The 19,995-nt window shown below is 38.2% G+C and overlaps 2 protein-coding genes across 2 annotated transcripts; one reads left to right on the top strand and one right to left on the bottom strand.

Annotated features, from left to right (window-relative positions):
- Nucleotides 1-572: 572 nt before the first annotated feature.
- On the bottom strand, nucleotides 573-14,133 carry LOC132152590 (protein mono-ADP-ribosyltransferase PARP4-like). The gene is made up of 35 exons (XM_059561339.1): nucleotides 13,977-14,133; nucleotides 13,514-13,653; nucleotides 12,991-13,186; nucleotides 12,558-12,672; nucleotides 12,357-12,435; nucleotides 12,110-12,208; nucleotides 11,836-11,994; nucleotides 11,604-11,741; nucleotides 11,343-11,501; nucleotides 10,906-11,057; nucleotides 10,677-10,808; nucleotides 9,919-10,017; nucleotides 9,590-9,773; nucleotides 9,349-9,493; nucleotides 7,683-7,825; nucleotides 7,257-7,388; nucleotides 7,084-7,170; nucleotides 6,832-6,996; nucleotides 6,699-6,742; nucleotides 6,362-6,440; nucleotides 6,133-6,270; nucleotides 5,806-6,013; nucleotides 5,621-5,691; nucleotides 5,353-5,540; nucleotides 5,164-5,263; nucleotides 4,880-5,050; nucleotides 4,051-4,131; nucleotides 3,830-3,910; nucleotides 3,641-3,736; nucleotides 3,040-3,177; nucleotides 2,880-2,925; nucleotides 1,990-2,144; nucleotides 1,799-1,901; nucleotides 1,284-1,416; nucleotides 573-1,202 (listed from the first exon to the last, which is right to left on the bottom strand). Exons 2-35 carry the CDS (start codon nucleotides 13,637-13,639, stop codon nucleotides 1,001-1,003), a joined length of 4,344 nt encoding a protein of 1,447 aa, XP_059417322.1. The 5' UTR covers nucleotides 13,640-13,653; nucleotides 13,977-14,133; the 3' UTR covers nucleotides 573-1,000.
- Nucleotides 14,134-14,368: 235 nt separating this feature from the next.
- On the top strand, nucleotides 14,369-18,091 carry LOC132152817 (uncharacterized). Its single transcript, XM_059561716.1, has 2 exons — nucleotides 14,369-15,107; nucleotides 17,619-18,091. Exons 1-2 carry the CDS (start codon nucleotides 14,547-14,549, stop codon nucleotides 17,934-17,936), a joined length of 879 nt encoding a protein of 292 aa, XP_059417699.1. The 5' UTR covers nucleotides 14,369-14,546; the 3' UTR covers nucleotides 17,937-18,091.
- Nucleotides 18,092-19,995: the final 1,904 nt, after the last annotated feature.

Raw genomic sequence — 19,995 nt, 5'->3', positions numbered from 1 at the left:
GTCTTTTTCACATTGTGAGAGCTGAATAAAAGAAAAATACAACCGCGTTTGATGGAGCTCTTGCTCCAATCATCGTTTTGAGATCACCGACTCACCGTGACATTTTTCTGACTGATGAAATAGACAGAAAATGTACAGCCCAGTCCATAAAGTTTTTTACGCATATTTATTTGAAATATATTTGAAACTGTGCCAATCTCTAATACAAAACCATTAATGTCACCAATATTTTAAAATATAGAGTAGTTTCGGTATATATGATAACTGCTCTCATCTGCAACAGCTCCGAGAAAAATCCGATGAATAAAACCGACACTGAATACCGTCTTTTTAAACACAATATTATTGCAATAACAATTGATAGTAATTACAAACGAACTTACAATTAATTATTATTATTTACTTAATATTAATTAAGATTGTATGATTCTTTTGATAATCCTCCATGATGTGTGTATCATCATCTCTGATTTGAAGCACCAGTGTGTGTGTGTGTGTGTGTGTGATTACAGAACAGAAGATATTCTGTGAACGGTTATCCTTGAGATGCTAATATTTTTACTGTAACAATATATTTATCTTTATTTTATTTAGTTTATTTAAAAAAGACAGCACATGCAGACTTGTCAGTAAAACATTTCACAACTAAAATTTAATTTTTATGATAAAACAACATACAGCATCATAATCATAGTTAATGTAATGATCAGTGTGAATTTGAGGACAAATGATTTTAAATGGCCACTAAAAATCACATTGACAATTGACTGAACAAATGTCTAGTTCAGAAAAAAGGTTCTAGCAAAAAGGGCACTTTTTAAATATTTTCTTTTAAATGCAATGAAATTCAAGCATCTTATTAAGTTCAGGTGTCCAAATATATTTTTGAGAGCACTATAAAGCTCAAGTCTCATAAAGACATTTATTAAGCAATCAATATTAGGCACACAGCAAAGTGAAGCAGCAACTGTCAATGAAGAGGGAAGTGTCTGTCCAGTTTCTACATGACTGATACACCTGTACGTCTCTCCAGAACAGGTCTGAGTGGGGAATATGGGTGTGGAGAATCACAGCCCAGTAGTTGACGTGTAGATGATTCCCAATCCCAGCCGATCTCCAGCCTGCTGCACACACACGGATACTGTCTGTCTGTCCGGCAGGCCCAGTCCACGGCCCTCTTCACTGCTTCCCAGTACATCGGTCTGAATGGAGAAGAGTACAAAGTCATGGATCCAAAAATACAAGAGTAAATCACTGCGCTGAACGAGGGTGTGAGCTGGTACCTGGGCTCCTGGGACTCTTTCAGCCGGAGGAGAGACTCGAGCAGCTGTCCCACTGCCAGCTTCTTCACCCGGATCAGCTGCAGCACCAGCAGAGTCGCCACCAGCCTCAGAATGTCAGCATGAGCCTTCACACCTGACACACAAAACATCTGACTGATTAACTGATTCACACTGACAAACTGTTCCTGAAATATAAAGATTCGATTATTTGAAACTATATTCAGATTCAGCCTGATGCATACTGCACTTTAAACAGGAAAGCACTTTCTCAGTCTAGAGAGCTTTACTATGATTGGATGGTGTTACACAGTAAAGACACAGGTGTTTTTCTCAGTCTGTCTGGAAACATTTGTGCTCACAATGTACATATGGCACCTACATGCCACATATGAACAAACTGTGATTGGTTGCTTTACGTGTCAGTCAGATGTCTCTTCCTGTCTAAATGAGCGGTTCTTGTTGAGAATAATCTGCAATATGGACCAGACCAGAAACAAGCATGTAAAAAATCTCACCAAAAGAACGGATGCCTTTCTCCTTAAGGAAGACATTGGCAAAAAAGTCAACGTCCAGGTTGAGGAAGCTGCTCAGCCTGTCAGTGCACTCCCAGTATCCATCCTGTATCCAAACACAATGCATACGTTCAAATTCCCTCAAACATTTACATACTGTATGTAATCTAGTGTTTTAAATCATGTGTAAACACCTCATGCTGAAGTTCAAACAGCTCATTCCAGGCCACTGTGTGAGGTCTGCTCATTCGTTTTAACAATTTATTTTTTTTAAAACCAAGTTTATTTTGTGCTGCTACAGGGGCCGAGGAACCAAAATCCATACACCTATTCAATCTTTGGCGAAAACCTACGAAGCCACCAAATTCAGGGGGAGAGGGTTGTGCAGACATTTCAGGTTCACCAAAGACAACGGGGGAAGCAGCTCTGCCCCTTCTGGAAAATAGAATAGAAGGGCTGGGAGTCATGGACCTTAATTGGTGATATGCGAGAGGAGGATGAAGAGGATCTGCAAAGTCAGGAGGAGCTGAGGGATAAAGCTGGGTGGCAGAATAATTGATTTGAATTGCACTTATGGGAGAAGGCTCACAGGAGGCAAGCCAGGGGGAAGGGGGAGCAGCACACTTTTTGCTCAAGGAGCCACTTAAGGGCACACTGAAAACAGATAATTGAGGTTCCACAGAGTCATGTAGATGGACACCACTAATACGGTGAGGCTGGGAAGCACTCATTGAAGAGCCAACAGGAGTCATAAGTAAGGAACGATATATATCTGCCTCAAAATTACAGGGAAGGTCCAGGAGAAGAGGCATTGAGGCATTATCCTGGCAGGCACCTGGTGGGGCAAGCCTGTTGCTCATGGAGGCACCACCAACAGGAGAAGAAAGTTTTTTAGCCATACGGATATTTTCCACTGGTCTTTCCCATCGACGATCAGCATTAGTACTGGTAGCACGGCGAGCGGGAAGCATTGCACTCTTTTTTTTTTTTTTTTTTGGAAAGGCTCTAATAGAATATTCCAAAGAAGAACAATATGCTTTTTCTGTAAACTCAATTATTTCATTTTTATCCTCTGAATCATCACCATCAGAAGTTGTGAGGAAGCTACTGTGACATTCCATTAAATCCATCTGAAAAAAAAAGTAAACTCTTGTGAATAGTTTGGAGCTTAATACTGAATGATGCCAATTTTTAATGCTACATTAAATACCAGTTGTAAAAGACCATTTTGTTGTTACCCATACATCATCATCTTCAGCAGCAATAATATGCACAGTCTCCAGCTTCTCTTCAGTCCAGCCCATGTATGGTAAAATATCCACATCCTCTTCTGATATAATTTTAGGAATATCTGTGAATCCAGTGTCAAGCTCCGTCTGGTCCTGCAAAGAGCAAATGAAGACATCAGTTGGTATCTTTAATTGTAACTCAGTTTAAGATGATTGACAAAAAATGAAAAACATATTTTACTTAGAATTACTTTGATTCTGCCGTTTTGTGAAAAAAAGTGATTTCCTGAGTGTATGGATTTTTCTTTATTATCCGTGTTAAAACTGTTTATTTTTGAGTGAACTATTTATTATAATGGCAAAACTACAGTACATAGATAAAACACATGAAAAACACATGTTTACCAGATTTATATATATATACACTGTATATTTATTTTATTTATACATACTGATGTTGAAAAACTCATTTTAGTCAACCACCAGCTGAGCTGTAAATGTTGTATTTTTGAGGATAACAATAGATACTCAATAAAGACATGGCATTAATTTTGAAACTGGATGTTTAATTTTACATTATGATTAGCATCAGTCCCTACATTAGCAGTAATCATACCCTCTCTTCAACGGCGACAAAACTTGTGAACTGGGACAAGATGGAGAACTCTTTACTGATCTCAATGATGTAGGACTTCAGCTCTGCTTTCTTCCCCTGATAGAAGAGAGAAAAAAGACGAGTTTAGTTCTTCTGTTAGCAAATCTGACAGTTATATAAAAATTATCATTGTGTAGCCAAATATTGTACCTCGTGTTCTGCCTCACTGTTGCCTAGAATGCCATCTTCATAGTCTCTGATGATCGCTCTTGCTGTTAACTTGTGAAGGAACTACACATACACACACACACACACACACACACACACACACACACCCACACACACACACACACACACACACACACACTTCTAACTCCTGTTGAATAACTGATGAGGTTTCAGATTATATGAAGTATTTAATGCTGACTCACAGTTCCTTTTGTCTTTTGTAGTTCTGTAGTGGAAACCATGGTTTTGATCTCTTGTCCACTCAAATCACCAAACAGTGTGGCCTAAATGAGTAAATATTACACAATTCAAAACAATAAATGAACACACAAATAGCTGGGCAAATCAGCTAAAACATATTGCAATACAATATTTTACAGCCTTGATTTACTTTAACACAGTGGTCCTGTTAAATCTTATGTTTTTAAACACTGTAGTTAAGTATATTCAATGAAAATATTAATTTGAAACCTGCAAATCAGTAAAAATCTAGTTTAAAATAATTAAGGCATGTTTTGCACACTGCTGGTTACTAAATAAAAAATTATATGAAGAATGATATTTAATTATTTTCATTTATTATATGCACCAATCAGGGGACTAGAACTGGAACACAAATTTACATAAAAGATTTCCAAACCCCACTGAATGCCACTGGCACAAATATAAAAGTAATCTCTAGAAAAATGTAAGTATTTACCTACGGTACATATATTTTTACTGAAATATTTTTATATATCAATACATACCTGATGCATCTACATGCAGTCTTCATGATAATTTTTCAGTGATTATGTAAATAAATTGTTGATTTAATTTTAAATCAATTCATTGAAACAAATTGAACTTATTCACAAAAATGAATAATAATAAAAAAAATACCAATTATAACCGTAACACTGAAGAAACACTAAAATTACCACTACATTCATGATGTTGCTTAATTTTATTGTGAATATTCAATATATGACCCATTCCTTCTAACAACTACAATAAGTTACAAAGCAGTTTAGTAAAGTACAGTCTGTGTACCTGAGTGCAGTGTGGCACAAAGCCGTACACCAGAGAGTGACAGTCACTGAAGAGGGCGTGAAGCTGTGAAGGGGCTTGAACAGGACGGGGCGCTGTGGGACTAAACTGCTGCCACTTCACTGCCACTGATCTGCAGCCTGGAGACTCCATACGCTCGACCTGAGCACGCACCTGAAATTACACACAAATCTCTTCAACTCAAGCCACAGAATGGCCCATATAGCAAAGATTATCTTTCCCTTTAAGTAAAAAAAAACAACAAAAAAATAAAGAGCGTGATTCACCTTCTCTGTCCAAGTGTATTTCATCTTTGTGTCAAAAAATTCATATGTTCCTCCACCTGCCTGAGCCAAAGCTCTGAGCATATGACGATTAGCTGTCAAGCTAGACAAACACAAACACAATCAAACTGTAGGTTCAGAAATTCATTGGAAGTGAAGGAGAAAAATAAAGGGATTTGTTTAAAGGCAGACCTGAGTCCGCAGGTGAAGAGGCGCGTGTGGCAGGAGTTTTCCCGGACCAGCTGTAGGGTCAGAGGCTGGTTCTGGACATGTCCATCAGAGAGCAGCAGGATGTTCCTCACGCCCCGGCAGGGAGGCAGCAGACTCAGGATCCGGAGAGGCCGCCACAGATCAGTGCTGCCACCAGAGCCGCTACACGACTGAAGAGAGGGAAATTGCAATGAGACGCAAAGGAACTGAGATTCAGAACCATCTTTAACCATTTTTAAACATTCCTCACCATAATAAATTTTCTGGCTGCTTCAGATGCCTCAAATAAAGGCACTGGTGCAGGAAAAGCTTCCTTGTAATCTGTAAAAACACACATTTACCCACAATGCTTCACTCTGATCACAAGAATAATAGAGAAATGAAAAAGTCCATGTGATGCTCGATAAAACAAAATCAGTTTCAGTGAGCACTAACCAGTGCTGAAAGAGATGATGTTGATCTTCAGTGAGTGATCCAGAGATTTGAGGACTTGAAGGGCAATCCTGCGGGCGTTTAGCATGGCGTCTCCCCGCATGGACTTGGAGGAGTCCAGTAGAATGACCACATCGCTCACATTGGACAGACCTCCAGAGCTGGACACCCCACTTGACTTAAAGTCTGGATAAAACACCAGCATGCAGGCCTGCAGAGATCAGATCAGAATCAGTGTTCATAATTGTCAGGGTGCGTAAGATTTTTGTCTGCAATATGCTGATAAATATCAATGACACAGAAAAACAGATTAAAATCAGATTTCTTTACCTGACTATCTTTATCCGGATGGTTCTCGACCCACATCCTGGGCATGTGGATATTAGAAAGACTGAAGGACACTTGTAACCCTTCAGATCCCAGAGTCTGTCCCGGTAACGTGCTGATCACTGCCTTACAGTCTGTCCTCTGAGTGGAGAAAAACTAAAACTGTTAATATGGTTCACAATTGATTGTTTCTTTTACTTCAGAAAATACAGTATTTAGTCAAATTAATAACCTTGGTTTTGATGCGGTGTGAAGAGCTCAAGTTGATGATCTCATAAGGCATTTCAATGGACATAGACAGAGAAAACTCTCTGAAGAAAGAAGCAGGGAACAAATCAAAGAGAGTTACAACAACCCTGTGCCTTATTTAGTGACCATCCACAGTTCAACTAGACCAGGTGCTACTGTATATAAAGCTGGATGTTATAAAGGTTAAAGGTCAAGTGTTAAATGATGTTAAAAGATGTGATTTGCTACATTTAATAATTGTCTTCTATATTGTTACTCATCAGTTTTATTGAATCTTTAGTGAATTTCTCTGTGATTTCTTCAGCGTTTGAGATTCTCACCCCTCTGACTGAAGCTCCGTCACACCAATCTTTTCAACAGTTGCCTGAAATGCAACACAACTGTCAGTCAAAACACTGCAACAATCATCAGGTCAAACAGGATTTTAAATAGAGTGACAAAGGCCCATCATACCTGAGTTGTCTGATTAAGGGCGGCGCTCTGTTGCCATGGTGCCACGCTGCCGGACAGTGAGAAGATTATAGAGCCTGATCTGACCAGCAGCTCAGTGATGAACGTCACTTTGATCAGAACTGTGGCTCCAGGAGGAAGATTCCCCACACTGATAGTAAATACATCCTGTCTCACAGAAACACATGACCTTAAAGAAAACTTCTGATACATTATCACACATACGTCAGCTCCTGATCAGTTACAGTAACTCACAGGTGCATCCTGGTCCATCAGGTAGGCTCCATGGCCTTTCTCTATGGCTTGCTTGTACTCCTTACGAGCCTGCTCTTTTTCCTTTACCTACAGGACAAAAAGAGACATTGAAATTTATGAGAAAAAGGTTGAAAAGCAGAGACTTTATTTGATAAATTCCAAATGATTTGCACCTTTCCAATGACATGTTTTCCATTGATAAAGGCTTCAAATCCACACACTACTGCCGTCTCCTCCAGTGGAAAGACATACTTAGCTTCAATGGGAAAAGCACTCTGGTTTGTGTAGGTCTGAAAAATGATGACCTGGTAAAAGTGGAGACAAAGTTAGGGTTGTGATTTGAAATTATAATTCATTGTTCTGGTCTACATGGAATTTTATTATCTGTCTTTTAGTTTGTTAGTTTGTCTTTTATTCTGTTGCTTCTTATTTCTTCTCATGTCTTTTTTTTCCAGTAGTCACTGCCTTGTTCTAGTTTCAGTTTATTAGGTTTGATTACCCATCTTGTACTTCTATATGTGAAAGAAGTCCTTTATCTCGCTCATTTCTCAACATTTCTTTTAAATTCCACACCGCAGTCCACTGCTGTAGCATCATACCTGACACAGCAGGTCCATCAGCTTGCACTTCACATTGACAGCCTGTAGAGGAAGTTTCTGACCACTGCTGTCCAGCAAACCTGCGTTCATCTCCTCTAGAGGATTCTTAGTGGACTCCAAACCCTCACCATCATCACTGGACACTAAAAACACACAATCACACAAAACCACTGCTTTTATCCAAAGTGACTTAGTTACTTTTATCCAAAGTGTTCCTGTAGGTTAGGGGTTTGATTCCCTGGGAACACATGATAGGTAAAAATTGATAGCCTGAATGCACTGTAAGTCGCTTTGGATGAAAGCGTCTGCTAAATGCATACAATAGAAGCAATCACACCAACAAGAAAACAACAGTATACAAGTGTCATGAAAAGTATCAGTTAGTCTTTTTTTTTCAAGAATAGGGTAGACAAGAAAAGGTAAGTGCTAGTATTAGTTGGTCAAGTGCTGGCAAAAAACTGAGTCTTTAGATGTTTTTTGGAAAATGAGTAAAGACTCCAATTGAGATTGGGAGGTCATTCCAACAGCTGGGCATGGTCCAGGAAAAGGTCAGTGAGAGTGATTTTGAACCTCTTTGGGATAGCACCACAAGGCGTCGTTCACTTGCAGAACGCAGGCTTCTGGAGGGTGCATAAGTTTGAACTAGTGAGTTCAGGTATATTGGTGCCGTGCCAGTGGTTGTCTTGTAGGCAAGCATCAGTACCTTGAATTTGATGCAAGTGGCTGCTGGTAGCCAGTGTAACCTGATGAGGAGAGAAGTAACGCGAGCTTTTTTTGGCTCATTGAAGACCACCCTCGCTGCTGCATTCTGGATCATGCACTCTACTATCAGCTTGATAGTACATGCAGGAAGGCCCGCCAGGAGGGCATTACAATAGTCCATTCTGGAGAGAACAAGAGCTTGGGCAAGAAGTTGTGTGGCTTGCTCTGACAGGAAGGGTCTAATCTTCCTAATGTTATACAGGGCAAATTTGCAGGACCGGGTTGTTGTAGCAATATGGTCTGTTGAGCTTAACTGATGATCGATCACAACTAGGTTTCTGGCTGTCCTGGAGTTATGGTTGACGAACCCAGCTGTATAAAGTAGTTGTGATGAAACCATGAGTTTGCTTGAACCACCAGCAGTTCTGTCTTAGTAAGGTTGAGCTGAAGGTGATGGTCTTTCATCCAGCTAAAAATGTCACTCAGACAGGCTGCAATGTGAGCAGCTACCGTCGGATCATCTGGTTGGAATGAGAAGTACAGTTAAGTGTCATCAGCGTAGCAGTGATAGGAAAAGCCATGCTTCTAAATGACAGATCATGATGACGTCATGTAGATGGAGAAGAGAAGTGGTCCAAGCACTGAGCCTTGAGGAACCTCAGTAGCAAGAAGTTGTGACTTAGAAACTTCACCCCTCCAAGACACCCTGAAGGATCTATCTGAGAGGTAGGACTTAATTTGGCAACAAATATTACAGCATTCACTTTTACAGAGCAACAGTTAAATGTAATTATTTAATACTCTTATCTAAAATAGTTTGCTTTCCTTTAGCAAATATCAACAAATATATTGTAATTTATTAATTTGATTGAAAAATGTAATCAATATAACAGTTCTAATTCCTCCACATGTAAAAGCTGGTAATGGCCTCTCTCAGCATGTCCTGTTCACGGATGTTACTCACAGACATCAGCGGTTGTGTCCATGATCTGCATGAGCTGAGTGTTAATATGAGGCTGGAACTCTTTTAACTCGTCCCCCTCCAGACTGTACTGGACCACATACTTCATTCTGATCTGCTCTGTGTTATAGACGACAAACTCATCATCCTGTCAAATATAAACACACACCAACGCAAGAGTCACACCAGAGCCCAAAACACAAGAAGAATATTTAAGTACACAGAAAATGAGTAAGAAAAGCACCTCAAAGTCAGAGAGTCTGCTGGGAGAGCGGCGGACTCCGTGTACACTGTGACAGCCGTCAGGAGCGCAAGTCAAAGTGTTGTCTTTCTTCAGCAGGTCCTTACACCGACCCAACGCCACTTCACACACCAACAGCAGCCGAGAGCCGTCAGTTACACTGGGCTTGGAGTATTTCACACTAGTCCTTTAACACAGAGAACAAACTTACTGACTGGATAAAATCTCCAGCTGTCATTAAAGTGGATTCATATTATTTATTAATCTGTTACATGAAGAGATGACTGAGAGATAGAGAGATTTAGATAAGAGTAATGCTAAAGATAACTGACTTCAGAGAGTCACTGAAGTAGATTCCTCCTCCAAGATTCCCGATATCCGTTCTCTCGATCCCATGCTGTTCAACTCCAACCCTGGGCAGCAGCAGACCTCTATAAAGAATGTTTGAAAATATATATTCAATTAATTACACCATACGCTGATCAAATGACAATTAATCATATTTATATCAACCGTTTTCTCAGAAAAACTCAAAAATGAAAAAATAAAAGACTTGATTATTGCAGAAGAGAAAAAACTGAATAGACTTTACAAAAAGTAACTTTGTAACTTAGTAATTTAGTAACTTTCGTTCAATGTATAATCAAGTATTATATATAGTTTTTTTCATGTTTTTTCATGATTGGTCTATTGTAATTTTTATTTTTTTGTATTCCTCATTTTCTTGATTGTTAAATTGAGATTAACTTGCCAAAATTCAGTGAAGTTAATATTAAAAAATAATAATAATAACGATTTAATAACACTGTTTAACGTCATCTTTAGCAAATCTCAAATGTATGACCATTCATTTGTACATTACGTTCAATTGTACATAAGTGTGTGGGACACTTAAATTCATTTGGAGCATTAATTATAATTTATTTAGATTTTAATATTAGCCAGAAGAAACATGGTTCAACCACAAGCACTGTCTGTCTTCACTTACAGCTCCACGGTATATATGGTATGTGACAGACACACTGTAGGTGTGTGTTGTTTTGTCACTGCATGTAAATAAAGTTTTTTATTTTTAAGAATGTGCTCTTACCGTGACAGTATTCCAACAAAGCTGCTGGAACTAGTGGAGTGGAGGAGGGGTTTAATGTTGCCTAAATCCTCCCTAAACATCTGAAGCTCCACCCCTCTGCTGACACGCAGTATCTGCTGAATCTGAACAGGCCTGTAGTGGATACAAGATTAACACCATCATTTAAAGATGTGTTCTGACATATGTTCATGTTTGAACTTCAGACCACAAACATCACAATCAAGCTGACCTGTCCTGAAGCAGTTGAGAGACAACATGAAACTCAGGGTTTTGTGGTGGAACAACCTCAATGCTGCACCTCAGAGCTCGATACTTTCCCAGAGACGAGACCGAGGGGATTCCCAGAGTGGCCTCACTGACATTTACAATATCTCTGATCAGCTGGAGACAACAGAAGAGATAAAAAGGAGTCAAAAGGTAAAATCTGCACTGTTTTTTAAAAAGCCAAATTCATCTACCAAAATCTTCAAATATATAGGAATTTCATTCAGTATTTGACTATTATTAAAACTAGATAATCATTGTATTAGTTATTTCTTTTTTCTTTTAAATCTGTGTTTTAATCAGTAATGATTTATCTATTTTTCAACTGGCCTGGCGTACATCATTACACTCTGATCCTAAAGTATATATAATAATTGATACTATAATTGATGTATGCGATACCTGACAAAGGTTTAGTTTCTGAGACACAAGCTTGTGTTTGGAAGGAGGGTCGATCATTCTGAGGGGTAGAAGAGTGTTGACCTCCTCCAGCAGGGCTTTGACTTCATCCTCTTTCTCCGTCTTTTGTGCCTGCAGTAACAATCCCTCCACCCTGCTCACCTGCAACAGCACAGAGCCAAACACAGCAGGAGCCATTAGACATACACAACTCCTGTCAGCGTCTTTACTGAGCTGTGTGTGGTTATCTAAGCTCATTCTCACATCATTGAGGCTGATTCTGGAGACAGGGACTGTCAGGATGTTATTAAGGGACCCGAGAGCTTCAGTCCAAACCAGCTCCACGAAGACACCAACTTCCTGTGATAATGTGCTGCAGTTCAGCTTCTCCTCCAACAGCAGCTGCAATCAAAAGAGTCAGCAATTATTTCACATTAAACAAATGTTATACACATATCAAATGAATAAAATCAGATCTGCGTTGTGTTTATTTAACCTGCTGCAGGCTGTAGGATGCCAAGCGCTCAACCTCAGGGGGAAGTGTGTGTGTCTTTGTGAATCCCTCTGTCTCCATCTCCTTCATCAGCTGCAGATATGCTTCCACTGCATCTTCAGACGTCACGCAGAACACAAGCTTGTCTTGAACCACAGCGGTCTATAGCGAGAGAAACCCATCACAGTCATCACAAGACAAATTCAGCATCTTCAGCACCATCTGTGACTCCAATCATAACAAGCTGAATTTTAAACAACATTCAGGATCTCCAAACCTCAGCTTCACGCAAGACTGAACACAACACACGATACTGCTGGCCTGCTCGACCTTTGGCACTCTGCAGCTCCAAAACAGACAAAGCCTTGGGTTTGACCTGCAACACACAATCAAACACTTGCAGACATGAAAACACTTTCAAACAGTGGTGCAGCGCTGAAGGCTCTTCATACCTTTTATTTATTTATTTTCTCCCCTGATGTCCACTAATAATGTTAATGTGACTGATGCATGAGCTCACTCACCCTCTCAAAAACCGAATACTTGGCTACTTGAAAATAAGAAGGAAATTCAGGCAGGCCATGGTCGCCTTCTTTATAAACTCTGCATTGAGTAAATAAAAAGATACAGTCAGGTAAACAAGCACATCTAAACAGGACAAGTGCTGTTGAAACTGATAAAAAAGTTGAATAAACTCCGAGACTGACAAAAAAACAAGAGCGCACCTGAACCTGTCAGGACGGGGTCCACCCTTCTCAAGAATCTCAAGCTCAGTCTTTGTCAGTTCACCGTGACCTTTGAACTTCTCTTTTTCTAGTTTGTGTGTCGACTCTTTTACCTCTTTATAATGAAAAAAAAACATTACATCAACCTTGCAATAGAAATAAATTGTTAAATCTCACTTTTAGAACCCAAATATAACATCAAATACATTTCTCAACAACAATGCACTGCAACACAAGCAGAAACATACACAAATACAAAAAAACACACACCCACTGTGAGCAAATAAATCTAATCTGGCTGTGACACTCCCATCTGTCAATCCACCTCCTTTAACATCTAATGTAAGTAAACCTTACAATATCACTCGAGACAAACATCTGTTCTAACAAAGAAAGAAGAGAATTCCTTAAACGAGGAATAAGAAAGTCCAACCTGAACGGGGAAGGAATTGAGAGCCGGGATACGCCAGCTGTGGGGCCAAATCATGCTCCGTCAAAGGCAGGAGATGCCCTTGGTCCAGACAGCTCCACACATACTGCGTCCCGACCACTGGGATCTGGAGCTTCAGGATGCTGCGCTGCCGGTTACTGCTAAGGTCATTCACACTGCTAGTGACTACAAAAGAGCACTGGAGGAGATAAACGGAGGTCAGAAGAATCACTAAAGCTTTTTAGTGACTCAATACAATCATTCCACACATATAATTTGATCACTTTTAATGCTTTTTCTTTTGGGGGGGGGGGGGGGGTTGTTTAAATCATTATTGATTATTCATTTGTTCCTTATGAACTTAATTTTGTACAAGAAGCCTGTATTTTATGTAACTTTGAATCTCAACTTCTAATTTATCCATTATAATTTACTTTGTATGCATGACTACTCTTAGTTTTTAATAACAGCAAAAAACAGAAAGGTAATTATTAAATTATATATATTAAAAAAATACAAAACGAACCTCTTTGTTGATGACATATGAGATGTTTCCTCCGTTCTTCAGAAGAGCTAGTCTCAGTTTATTCTTCTCTTTAAAAGGCAGATTTTTCACATCTAACACCACAGTACAGTTTTCAAACACTGTCATGGTGCCAGCAGTATCTAAACATGCCGAGAACAGCGACAGAAAGACAAAGAAAAACTGCAATGAATCCTACAGTAAATAGCAATCACGACAAAGGATGTAAAAGACAAATTTGTATTTCCGCATCAACACAAACCCATGCATGTAAACACCTCGACTACCTATACACTAAATACATTAAATCAAACTTTAAGCCTAATACATATATCGATATATAAATTAAACAAATTAAATTATCTTTCTTTTGATATAAAATAATAATTGGATATCATCCAAATCCAGCCGCGGTATTTCTCTCGCTAATGTTGTCATTTCATTATCAGACAGAAGAACATCTTACCGAGGACAAAGTCAGAGTCGAGTGACAAGTTTAGATTTGAAGAAAATACTGTTAAAGAAGGCGTAAATAATCTGCAGTGAAGAGTTTAGTGAGTTCTTCCTGACTCATGTTTACAGTAAAGACACGCCTCCATTCCTCCCTGAGATACAAACATTAGACGGGCTCCATCCAGTGGTTTCCTGTGAATAAACCGCACACATTTAAACTGTTTCAAATGAACGTTCGATCTTCTTAAAACACCTTAAAACCACAATTTATTTGAAATTTATTAATCTCATTTCTACAACAGATTCTTTCTGTTTAAGGCTTAAACAACTAAAACACGGCGCATAATATGTGACCTAAACGCATCAAACACATTACAAGCAGAGGGGCGCTGCATCTCTCCAAACTGTGGGATAATCCCAATTGTCCCTCCCTTTCCTCTGCCCCATCCACTGAGAACACGAAGCAGCGGATATCAGGAACATTGTGTCGTGATCGCTGAACAGCGGAGATTTTTCTTAATGCGCGGTGCTTTATAGCAGCATCACTCCATTTGCATGTGTTCCGTTATGCGTGCATGCAGATATGGCTCGGCAAACAGTCTTTTCCACTTATGTACTAAGAAATGTGCCCATCAGGACAGCTGTCATAGTCATAGTCATGCTTATCTTCTTCAAATATGTGTTCACTTGCCCTTGCACAACCCCCGAGGAAACTCTCCTGCACTGCTGGCTCTACCTGTGCCTGCCAATAGGCATCTTGTTCTTCATTCTGATCCTCATCGACGCTCGGCTCCTGAAGATGTGCAGATGTTACGTCTGCAGATGTTGCGTGAGCGGCCAGAGCAGATGCTGTAAGAGCGAGTGCTGCGATACTTTTGAATGCTGCTGTTGTGCTGCTGGTTACTGCTATCACCCGGGGCGTTGTGGACAGGAAGGCTGGTATTACTGTGGCATCATATGGAAACACCTGCTCAATGTCTTTTATGCGGCCTCGCTGTGGATCGTCGTTGCATTTATTGACGGGGATTGGTACGTTTGCGTGCGGACCGTGAATGTGAACGGGACCGCGGAGCAAATTGCGTGCAAGGATCTACCAACTCCACGAGAAGCAGAGACTCTAAGAAAATATGATAGTGAATCACGGGTAAATTTTGTATAACGTTACTGCTTTATTTATCTGTCTGTTTTGTTCATTCGATTGATATTCCTACATCTTTCACCTCTTTTATGCGTTCTTTATCTGTCAAATATAAAATCCCTCATAGAAAAATCAGATGTGCCCAATTTTAAACAGATGCAAGAGAGAAAAAAACCGCAAACAAATTATAACGAATTAATGAATAAACATCTCTCGTCGGTAAGAACACAACTGAACTTGTTTATGTGCAATATTCTTTAATTACCATAACCATAAAATAGGCTATATTTGTATGATAGTTTAAATGTTAACAAAATTAAAGATTGAAAGTATTATAGTGTTATTAATATAACAATATAGTATTTATTATAGTGTAGCACATATTTTATTTTATATTTTCAGATTTCATTTTGATTTAACTTGATTTTGTCATTTTTATTGTATGTTTAATATTTTTATCTCTTTAAGTAACTTTTAGTTTGAATCTTATTTAGTTAGTTGGAAATCAACAGTTCTAATATTTAATTTTTTTAACATACATAACATAATATATATATATATATATATATATATATATATATATATATATATATATATATATATATATATACAACCCCAAATCAGAAAAAGTTGGGACGGTATGGAAAACGCAAATAAAAAAAGAAAGTAGTGATTTCTAAATTTGCTTTGACTTGTATTTCATTGCAGACAATATGAACACAAAATATTTCATGTTTTGTCTGGTCAACTTCATGTCATTTGTATATAAATATGCATCCTTTCCTGTCATTAAGACCTGCAACACATTTCAAAAAAAGTTGGGACAGGAGCAATTTAGGGCTAGTAATGAGGTAAAATGGTTAAATAATGATGTGATTTGAAACAGGTGATGTCAACAGGTGATTGCAATTATGATTTGGTACAAAAGCAGCATCCAAGGAAGGTCTTATTCTTTAGGAGCAAAGATGGGCCGAGGATCGCCAGTTTGCCAACAAATACGTGATAAAATTATTGAAATGTTTTAAAACAATGTTCCTCAAAAAAGATAGGAACAGATTTGGATATTTCACATTCAACAGTGCATAACATAATTAAAAGATTCAAGGAATCTGGAGGAATTTCAGTGCGTAAAGGACAAGGGCGCAAGCCTAAGCTGAAAAACCGTGATCTCCGATCCCTCAGGCGGCACTGCATCAAGAATCGTCATTCATCTATAAGCGATATCACCACATGGGCTCAGGACTACTTTGGCAAACCTTTGTCAAGTACCACAATACGTAGTTACATCCACAAATTCCAGTTAAAACTGTACTGTGCCAAAAGGAAGCCCTATGCTAACAGTGTCCAGAAGCGCCGTCGACTTCTCTGGGCTCGGAGGCATCTGGGATGGACCATCACACAGTGGAAACGTGTACTGTGGTCAGATGAATCAGTATTTCAGGTATTTTTTGGGAGGAATGGACGCCATGTGCTCCGGACCAAAGAAGAAAAGGATCATCCAGACTGTTACCAGCAACAAGTCCAAAAGTGCCCTTGGCAAAGGTAAATTGCACTTCTGTGAAGGCACCATTAATGCTGAAAAGTACATAGAGATTTTGGAGCATAATATGCTGCCTTCAAGAAGACATCTTTTCCAGGGACGTCCATGCATATTTCAACAAGACAATGGCCTGCCTGCAGTCCCGACCTGTCTCCAATAGAGAATGTGTGGCGCATTTTGAAGCGCAAAATGCGACAACGAAGACCCCGTACTGTTGCCCACCTTAAGACTTGTTTGCAGGAAGAATGGGACAAAATTACACCTGAAACACTTCATCACTTGGTGTCTTCAGTCCCTAAACGTCTTTTAAGTGTTGTGAAAAGGAATGGCAACATTACAAAGTGGTAAATGCTTTACTGTCCCAACTTTTTTTGAAATGTGTTGCAGGTCTGAATGACAGGAAAGGATGCATGTTTACAGATGACATGAAGTTGACCAGACAAAACATCAAATATTTTGTGTTCATATTGTCTGCAATGAAATACAAGTCAAAGTAAATTTAGAAATCACTTCTTTTTTTTTTTTTTTTCGTTTTCCATACTGTCCCAACTTTTTCTGATTTGGGGTTGTATATATATATATATATATATAGATTTTCAGTTACCAAAAAGATGTTTAAATAATTTTTGTTTTAGTTATAACAACACTGTACTGAAACTGATGCAGAATTGCCATTTCCATTAATATTTAGATTGAAATTACTTTCAATATCTTTACCAGTTTGGTGAGCATTTTCCCCCAGTTTTTAAACATATATACATCCATTTGATTGGATCTGTTCGCCATGATATTATATAAAAAATGACATTGTAAAATGAATGAAAAGGATCACGTTATGAATTATTTCTCTGCTGATTCTGAAATGATGCTGGTGGAATGGTGTATTGTTGTAACATTATTTTTTACTTTTGTCTTCATTTTATACTAAACATCTCATGCATTGACCTATGCTATTTATTTATTTATTCATTCTTTAGGTAATTGGCCTAATTCTTATTCTTGGCCTTTCGTTTTTGTTGACAATAAGCTCCTCACTCATGACCCGATGGAAGCCGTATTATAAATCACTCTATGAGGTTTATGTGGAGCGGGAGACTTCAGCCATTCTGGAGGACAAACTACATGAAAAAGCCGTGGAGAGAGCCAAGCATGTCAGCGAGCATTCACTGAGGAACATTCAAAATCCACACACGGACATGACTCGACATGTTCAGTATCAACAGTTAGGGAACCCTGAAAAAGACATGTGGCACAAAATATCAGACCCAACCCTACATTTAACAGAGCTGGCATAGGCAATGTAAACTTTCTGCCTGCTACAGTATCTGCATCTTGCCAAAGGAATAGTGTACCACTTTTTTTCACATTATTTACATATTCTAATGCAATCTTATTTATTGTGGTTTATTTTCTGTTTAATACTGAGATAGATACTGTTAGAATATTGCATTCAATAGCACAAATGCTATATAAATAGTGAGTGGTTCAATAGAACTCCAAATAAAATACTGAGGTGCTAAGGAGGTTAGTGTATGAAGATAATTGTTCAAAAATGTGTGGTCTGTAAGATTTTTTTTTTCTTTTGAAAAATAATATTTCAATTAAGTATGAACCCATTTTTTTTGTTGTTGTTTTGTTTTGCACAATGTATGAGCAGCTCACATAGTAAAAGAACTACAAAAGGCCAAATAGTATGACATTCTTCTTCTTCTTTAAAAAAGATTTGTAGAAATGTTTACATTTTTGATGCTATTAAAGTATGCTATTAAACTGAGCTGGATTGAAGTATAAAACTGTGCTGGAATAAATTTGTTGAGTTGAATTAGTGAGGCAAGTGTCCTCTATAATTGAGTCTGTTAATAAAATGATCTATTTAAAACAATCTCTTAGATTATGAAGCAATAAATATGAATATTCATTATTTGTAAACTTTATGGTTCACTTCCCCCTCTCTTGACAATAATATTGTTCATTTAAAAGCTTGAAATGTGAGTTTATCGGGCACATTATACTGTTGAAACACAACTAATTGGGATCAGTCAGTTCAGTCTCTTTTTAGTAATATAGGTGAAGAATAAATAAGTTCGTTAAAATATAGGTGGAAAAATGTGATTGTTTGTGGGATTTATTGTTGTGGAACCAATTATGTATATCATGATTTTATAAAATTTTTAATGAATTACGTTATATTTGGTTTTAAGACTTTTCTGAAAAGGTGAATTATAGAGTACAGTAGGTGTAAAAACATGGGTTAATAATAAAAACGAACAAGAAACATAGAATAAAAAAAAGTACAAATCACTATATATATATTTTACTAACTGATAAATATTTCAGCTTGTTCAGTTCCCACTGAAAACCAGATAAAGACAAGATTCAAAGAACAGCGGTGCTTACTACTATCCATAAGAGGACAAATAATGTCTTTTTATGCTTGACATTTCAGTTTCAGCCCTTTCAAAAAACTGTAAGTCAACAATTGTGCCTGGGAGAAGGTCAGTGGGGATCAGTTCATCAAAGGAACGCTCTTCTGTTACCCTCTGCATAATGAATAATCTCAGATCATATATGATTCAGAGGACACCAATCAGCTTTTTACTATCTACTGCTGATGCAGATTCTTTTACTGAAAATGTGTCATCCAGTTGCCAGTCATCCAGTTTTATTCATTTGTTTCTAGAAGTAATGGAGAGATTGACAAATACTCAGAATTTGTGGGATCCAGAACCTGCCTTTTTGAACACTAGGGGGAGGCATTTGTCCTCTTAAAGGGTTAGTCGACCCTAAAATGTAAAATCTGTCATCCAGACTCCTGTCATATCATTAGGTTAATAAAAGGCATTTTATTTTATATGGAGGTGTTGCCTCATGAGGGCCGCCATGTCAAGATCACATTACTTGGTAACACTCCTATTATTAGACACTTTCACTCATGGAATATGGCCAGAATGATAAAAACAAAGCTTTTAAACCCCTTATGTTGGTGTTGTATTTATATCATCTTGTATATAGCCAGCTTGTTTTGAGGAAACCATTTGCTTGTCCCGTGAATCCCTCTCAAATAAAGCAAATAAAGTACAAAGATATCCCTTTTAGAGTGCTGCTAGTGACAAATAAGCCATTGCATAGGTACATGTTTTTATTAGTCTAGTTTCATGTATACTTTATCTTACTGAAATTAATATCATGTTCTTGTGTGAAAGAATGTAATTTACTGTTTTTCCTTCAGTTATATTTTCAAGGCCGTCTTGAACCTCTGATAAGATTGAAGTCGTCTTAAAAGCTTTCTTTTTAATTTTCTGAGACAGAAACGGAAATGTGGGCTGCTGGTCAAGTTCTACACAGCTGTGATTA

Source organism: Carassius carassius, chromosome 11 (genome assembly GCF_963082965.1).
Source record: "Carassius carassius chromosome 11, fCarCar2.1, whole genome shotgun sequence".
In the NCBI taxonomy this organism is placed as follows: Eukaryota; Metazoa; Chordata; class Actinopteri; order Cypriniformes; family Cyprinidae; genus Carassius; species Carassius carassius.
This window is presented reverse-complemented; position numbering and strand designations above follow the sequence as displayed.